The sequence below is a fragment of the Haemaphysalis longicornis genome, unplaced genomic scaffold (genome assembly GCF_048455015.1).
Source record: "Haemaphysalis longicornis isolate Haplotype H1 unplaced genomic scaffold, Haemaphysalis longicornis Haplotype H1 scaffold_7, whole genome shotgun sequence".
Lineage (NCBI taxonomy): Eukaryota > Metazoa > Arthropoda > Arachnida > Ixodida > Ixodidae > Haemaphysalis > Haemaphysalis longicornis.
In genome coordinates this window covers 62,284,131-62,291,303 of record NW_027526422.1, presented here as the reverse complement: position 1 = coordinate 62,291,303, position 7,173 = coordinate 62,284,131, and the positions used below count along the sequence as shown (strand labels likewise).

The 7,173-nt window shown below is 52.7% G+C and overlaps 1 protein-coding gene across 1 annotated transcript in view; it reads left to right on the top strand.

The window, feature by feature from the left end:
* Nucleotides 1-4,522: 4,522 nt before the first annotated feature.
* LOC144146314 (uncharacterized) overlaps nucleotides 4,523-7,173 on the top strand; it is a 168,370-nt gene continuing 165,719 nt past the window's right edge. The window contains exons 1-4 of the mRNA XM_077678272.1: nucleotides 4,523-5,499; nucleotides 5,611-5,955; nucleotides 6,109-6,205; nucleotides 6,266-6,820. Of these exons, the coding sequence (XP_077534398.1) occupies nucleotides 4,523-5,499; nucleotides 5,611-5,955; nucleotides 6,109-6,205; nucleotides 6,266-6,820 (1,974 nt within the window). The remainder of the gene's footprint in view (nucleotides 5,500-5,610; nucleotides 5,956-6,108; nucleotides 6,206-6,265; nucleotides 6,821-7,173) is intronic.

The window sequence follows — 7,173 nt, the reverse complement described above, 5'->3', positions numbered from 1 at the left end:
GTTTCTGAATGAGCGTCGAATGGACCTCTATTGTCTTGACAGTTTTTGCTTTCAAGTGGCCATCGGCGCTTGGATTTTCTCGCAATTTTTTCCCCTTCGTGTTAGCTTGTGTTTTTCTATTTAGGTATTTTGAGTGCGTTCGCGAGACTGAACGTTTTGAATCTTTAGCTACTCTCCCAGCGTGCCTATCTTCATACATATGACGGTGGTGCTTCGGATATTGTTTTCGTTTTCTTATCATTGCTACGCGTTAGGCGTACGACATCGAAGATGTGTCGTCTTTTGTTCAGCGTTTTCTCAAAATTAGGTATTAAAGCCTGTAAGAAGTGTCCATGCTAAAAAAAAGTTATTCTTAAACAAATTACAGACAGCGAAATAACGCTTCAACCTGCGTTCACAGAATAGGAACAAGTAAGGCGGCAAAAACTATTTTGGACGAAAAGAAAATAGGTATAACTGCGCCCAAAGATAGGCAGCTTTGCACACGCAGGCAACTCCGGTGAATTGAGGCTGCTGCCAAGAACACGCCTTAATTAATTTCTACCTGGGTTCTTTTCTTTGGCACAACGATTGCTTTTCCTGATTATGGCTGGCCGCTAATGAGAAAAGTATACCTTTGCAAAAGGTGCCAAAAGTTGGCGCTTCTTTGCTCGTTCCAAGATTTGCTTTTTATCTTTTAGTTTGACGTTTGCTTATCTGTAAGCGCACTCTTGGTCTTGTGAATGATGTTTGGTGCATATATTTATAATTTCGCGGGTAGTACATTTTTTCGCGCTTATAAAAAAGCAGCGGCTTCACGCGGGAAATGCCTGAACGTTACAACTAGATGAAATTAGTGCAACGCAGTTATCATGACATCAAATTACGGTGGGATAACTACAACAGCCAGAATTCTCATTCAAGCAGCACTCCGCAATCTTTGCGGTAACTGAACACATTTCTGAAAATAAGGATATCAGGATCCGTAGAGAGAAGGCTAGAACTAGCTACCAAAAAGCACTAAAAAAATGGCACGCATGAAATCATTCAGACGAGCTCAAAAGAATTTCTGGAATTTTTATTTTCGAACGAACCTTCTAAGAATATATTTTTCTTCTATTTACTTGAAAATCAACATCCCCGACATAACAAGAAGTCCCTAGAAAACACAACAAAAGAATACCAAAGCAGTAAAACATCTCGCCATCGTTACTCAGTTCTCCTGGCTTCCGGTTCAAAAACTTCGCATTGTCAAAAATCTGCAACGCCTGTGAACTGCCCTCTCACTCTCAAGCTCAAAACTTAGAACGCCACAAAACATCTATGTAGAGCGAGAAAGACAGAAATGCGGAGAAAGATAAAGAACCATACAGCCGAGCAACAAGCCAGGCTCGAAAATAGGTAGGTTGAAGTTCGAAACAACTTCCAACAACCCCTCACCCGACCGCCACTTTTTCCCGCGTTGTTCTTTATTTATGGTTCTCCAGGGTCCCCTGGAAGTCCTTGTTCCGGGAACGAACAGGGACCAGCGTGCACTGGGAACGCGTGTCGATGGCGGTGGCTCCAAATCAAAATGGCAGCTGCAGAAGACGTGGTGCACGCCCGGCGAGCTCTGGTCTTCCCCGCGCTGCCGCCGCTGAATCGGCCCGCGGTGGTGGCTTCTCGGCTGCTTTTGTCGCCTCATAAGGGCGCGTGTTTCCTCCCGATAACAAGGTGCTGCCGAAGGCACCATGACGCCGACGGCTCCGCTCTGGAAGAGCCACCGCTGCTTCCACCCCCACGGTGTCGCCGTCGCTCTCCCCCCTCTGCACGAACGACGGCCACGAAGAGACGAAAACGAAAATAACTGAGCAACATCAACAAAAGCCTGAGCTCTATACGTCCAGAGTCCTGGATGCTACATCAGCTGAGGAGCAAAAAACGCCTTCTTTCATTCGGTTTTCTTCTTGGCGACCGTTCCTGTATTGTTATCTTTTTTTCGGCGCTGTTATTTCCTCCTCGCCAGTGATGAAGGTTTCCGTGAGGCCTGTCGTAGTACGTACGTTAAAAGTTTCCGAGAAAAGTCCATGTTGGCGCTGGTAAAAGGAACGACTCGAAGTCAGGAGGGGGAAAAGGTGAGAGCAAAGGTATAGCTCCCAAACAGTCGAGGAAAACCGTAGAGCCAGGAGTCACGATGTTCTTCGGCCCTTGTATGACAAGCACGAAACTCCCTTTCAGAGTTGGGCATTTCCTTCTAAAGAGTGCTCAGTTGTGGATTTATTGACTGTGCAAGTTTTGTTGGTGTGTTGAAAGCTTGGTGAGTTGTAAAGCTTGCCATAGAAAATGTAAGGATTTCCCGTCCTCCCCCTTTCTTTCTCCCTCCCTCCCTCCGTTTTGTCTCTGTCTGTCTGTCTGGCTGAAGCACGTAATACTTCTCCCACCTACCCACAACAGACGAACGTCCGTCGAAGTTGAGTGGAAACCGAGCCGGTGGCGTTCCAAAATAGAAGCTGAATCGGTTTGAACACATGGTTTTAAACCTCTGTGCCGTATTACAAATAAACTTTATTGTGAGCAATGAATACCTGGGATGGATTGCGCAAATGATGCGATAAAAATTTTGGCGGATGATTACAATACTCCCCAGTTTTCTCGGCGACGGTGCATATAAAGCCCCTCCATCCCGTCCACGGCCGCTTTTTCGCTAGCGCCATCATTTGAAGAGTTAGGCCGCCTAGTCCCACTTCCGCCGGATTCGGCAAACCTGTTCCCTTCCGTCTGCAGCGTTTGGCGATAACAGTCATGGCCGGTATACACGTGCACGCTTATACGTGCTTTCCAAACGTTCTGTGCCTGTCCTCGCCTACTCTCAGGGCTGCAAAATGGCAATGCGTGTGTCGGCGCGCCGCGTTGACGCGGTTGCGGGAGCAAGCGGCGGCGGCTGAAGATTCGCTGTCTAAAATATCATGGCGGCACTTCTGCTTCCGCAGCTCGAAGAAAAGGAGGAAAAGGATGAATCCCTTCTATCATGCTCACTATGCTACGGACGAAAGCACTATGTGAGGGGCTTACACATAGCTTTGGAAGCAAAGTAACAATGCAGCTCCATCCAGTGCGTGCATACAACGGGCCGCGACAGAGGGGTTCGCAAAGGAGGCGGCGGAAACGCTGGCTACAAAACATCGCGGCACATCCGCTTCCACAGCTCGTTGAAAAAGGAGAGGGAGAGGGTCGGTTGGCGCTACGTAACCTCGGCGGACAAGAGCAGTATGGAGGAGCTTTAGGCGCATAGCTGCTGCATCGGCGGTGCGCACGGCTGGATTCTGGCGTCGGCGGCGCTGAGCCTCTGCTCGGGCAGAATTACTTCATCTCAGGAAGTGACCGCGCCATAAGCGAATGCACGACGGCGCGCGGTACTCTGGCGTTATCTCGTAGCGCGCCCACGCCGCGGAGCACGTGTCGCGCGGCTCCCTCGGCGTACCACCCTCCCCGTCACTCTTTGGCAATACTCTCCTCCCCCGCCGCTTTCCTCCTTCCTCTATCTTCGGTGTCCTCTTCGTTCTCTCGGTTACAATGAGGCCCACGGTGACGGACGACGTGAAACCGCAGGAGTGCGCGCTTAAGAGCTGCGCTGTAAAAGTTACAGGGGGTGATACGTTCCTAGAATGCGAAGGCGAAAGCCTGTTTGGACCTTCTGTTGAGATTGTTGAACTTTGCGATCACGCTCGTCACCGCTTGACCAGCCCTTTGGACAGCCGCTTCCAAAGCTGGTTACCCTCGCTCGCCACCGCCAGTAACCTCCTGTTTGCTCGTATTGCACGTGAGACGCGGTCTACCCTCCTTCGCGCATGTGTCAACCTTACCCAGCGCCTGTTGTATCGCCCTTTCTCAAAACCCTTTTCCGGCCCACTTACAACACTGCTGCTTCCATATCCGGGCTCTCCACCCCCCCCCCCCCCTCGCACTCCGATTTTCTGTGTGATTATGTGCACTTCACAATGTTTTTTTTGTACTTAACACGTTCCATGAAACGTATAGTTCATTCCACAAGCTGCATGCAGTACTGTGGAAGCTGCATTGTTGGTAATAAAGGGCCCACTGAGGGGGCCTAACTCACCGCGAAGGAAAGCTAGAATAGGCGCCGGGGCTTTGCGGGTGCTCCTGCCGAGTGGGGAGACTGAAAGGTCCTTTTAAAACCCTCTTCGCGGTGAGTTAGGCGCCCTCAGTGGACGCTCTATTAACAACAATGTAGCCTCCACAGTGCTGCATGCAGCTTGTGGTATGAACTATAGATATAGGGCTATCGCCTTATAACAAAATGTTGGTGACAAAACTAAAGCGTAGCACTACCGCATTGCACCACTACAAACCCTGTGACAACGTCGAATCAAGCTGCTTGTAAGGGGACGAGATCCGCAGAGACATGGCAACCATCATTCAACAGTGTGGAGGCATCTATACAGCAGAACGTCATGCCAGCCATACAACAGGAAAAGAGCATGCAGCAACAACTAACCGCTGCCATACAACATTTGAGAGAAGAGTTTAGTCGGATCGTACCACAATGGACGGGACCGCAGCAGCCGCAGTAAACGACAAGTCCCTTGTCATCTGGCAACGGAACTGTCGAGGTTACGACAGCAAAAAGGCCGTACTCCAAGTCCTCGCCGACAAGTCAAATAGGAAGCCGGACGTCATCGTCCTACAGGAAACGCTGAGCGAGAACGCTCGTTTGCCAGGTTACAAAGCGCACGCCAGCCCCCCAAGCAAAGCACCCAACGGCACGGGCAGGGGGATCTGCACCTTCGTAAGGAAGGGAATATGTCACGAAGAGAGAGAAGGCCTAAAGAAGTCCGTGGCCGAGCACACCATCACGGAACTAGTGATAGGCAAGAAAAGAAAGCAAAGCGTTTACGTGGCCAACATCTACAGCAGGCCGAGCTACCCCAGGCAGCGTTTCAAGACGCTCATGCGCAAGATCGGCAAGACGGCAGGTAATAACGCGGGACTAGTGGTGTGCGGCGATTTCAACGCTCACCACAAGAGGTGGGGGTACGCCAAGAATTTCGCCAAGGGAAAGGACCTCCTGGAAGCCACCCAGGAAGAGAATCTGACCTTGATCACGGACCCCTCGCACCACACGCGCACCGGCTCCAAGAACGATCGAGATACCACTCCGGATCTAACGTTCGTCAGAACGCGTGGGAAGCTCCCGACGTGGACCAACACGGGTCTTAACTTGGGCAGCGACCATTACATCTTAGAAATTCGGGTCCCCGTGAACGAAAAGCCGTTCGAGAAACGAGTCCACAAGATCACGAACTGGGACTTGTATCGCACCCTGTTACCGGAGGACGAGGAGGATATCCAAGACGTAGAGACTTGGACGACCAAGATCGTGGAATGCGCGGGAGCAGCCACCATGGAGATAGAGACGGAACCCAAGATCGAAGCGATAGACAGCAGACTGGCTCACATGCTCGAGGCGAAGCGTTCCATCCACAAGAGATGGAAGCAGCAGCGGCACAACAGGAAGCTACGGCAGAAAGTCGCAGATCTCAATCGGGCCATTCAAAAACACTGCACCGCGCTCTGCCGAGAGCAATAGGCGGAGGTTGGCAGTGCGGCGGACGGTCAACTCCACGTGGGGAGGACGTGGTCGTTACTACGCCACCTGCTGGACGAGACCAAGACTAAGTCCCACCAGCGCGACAACCTCAGTAAGATCCTGAACAAGTCGATCAGAGAGCTCGGCCAGGAAGAGACGCTCAAACGAATCGGCGACAAGTACCCACCCGACATCCCGGACGAGAGCCACCCCGACTACGAGGGTCCGGCCAACGAGGAGCTGGACAGGGACATCGAACTCTGGGAGGTTCGCACCGCGGTCCAGGAGCTGAACCGCCGGTCGGCAGCGGGCCCTGATCGCGTTTCGAACAAGGTACTCAAGCATCTGAACGAGCCGTCGCTCGCCAGCCTGAGGGCCCTGTTCAACAGGTGCTGGAAGGAGGGCAATCTACCTAAGTGCTGGAAGACGGCGAAGACGATCTTGATACCCAAGCCGGGCAAGCCCCCGGGTATCTAGAATCTGCACCCGATCTCTCTGACGTCCTGCGTGTGGAAGGTGCTGGAACACGTCCTCATGAACAGGTGGCAGGCGTACCTAGAGAAGAACGATCTGTACCCCCACTCGATGATCGGCTTCAGGAGCAAACTGAGCACCCAAGACGCCATGTTGCAGATCAAGGCAGAGGTTATAGACAACGCAACGAAAGACAACCTGGCGATAGTGTGACTGAACCTGCAGAGTGCTTTCGACAAAGTGAAGCACTCGGCCATCCTGTCCCAAGTCACCTCCCTGCGTGTGGGGGAGCGCACGTACAACTACGTGCGCGACTTCCTTTCTGGACGCACGGCCAAGATTCAAGCGGGAGACCACTCTCTGGACGAGCGGAAGATAGGAAGCGTGGGCACACCCCAGGGCTCGGTAATATCGCCGCTGCTATTCAACCTTGTTATGATCGGAGTCGCGAGGCGCTTGGAAGCCATACCCGAGGTCCGTCACACCATATGCGCGGACGACATCACGCTGTGGGTGCCGGGCGGATGCGACGGACACGTTGACTCTTCCCTGCAACAGGCGGTGGATGCCATAGAAGACCAGTTGAGGGGCACGGGCCTTATCTGTTCCCCGAACAAGTCGGAGTTACTGGTAATCCCGCCGAAATCCAGACCCAAGCAGCAGAGCGACATCAGCCTGCGCACGATCAACGGGCAGGCGATCCCGAAGGTAGCCAAGATCAAGGTGCTGGGGTTCCTGATCGAGCGCACCCGCCGGAACAACGACACGGTCACCCGACTGGTAAGCAAGGTAGCGGCCGCAACGCAGCTGATCAGGCGAGTGGCGAACAGAAGATCCGGGATGAGGGAGGACAGCCTGCTCAGACTTATCCAGTCCTTCGCGATAAGCCACGTCGCCTACGCGGCGTCCTTCCACAACTGGTTGCTTCAGGAGCGCAACCACCTGAACGCGGCCATGAGGAAGGCGTACAAGGCAGCCATAGGCGTGCTCGACAGCGCGTGCACGGAGAAGCTCTTCCAGCTGGGAATACATAATACGCTGGAGGAGATCATGGAAGCCCAGCAGGTCGGCCAAATAGAGCGGCTCAAGGGTTCGCGAACGGGGAGGACCATTCTCGCCCGTCTCGGAATGGA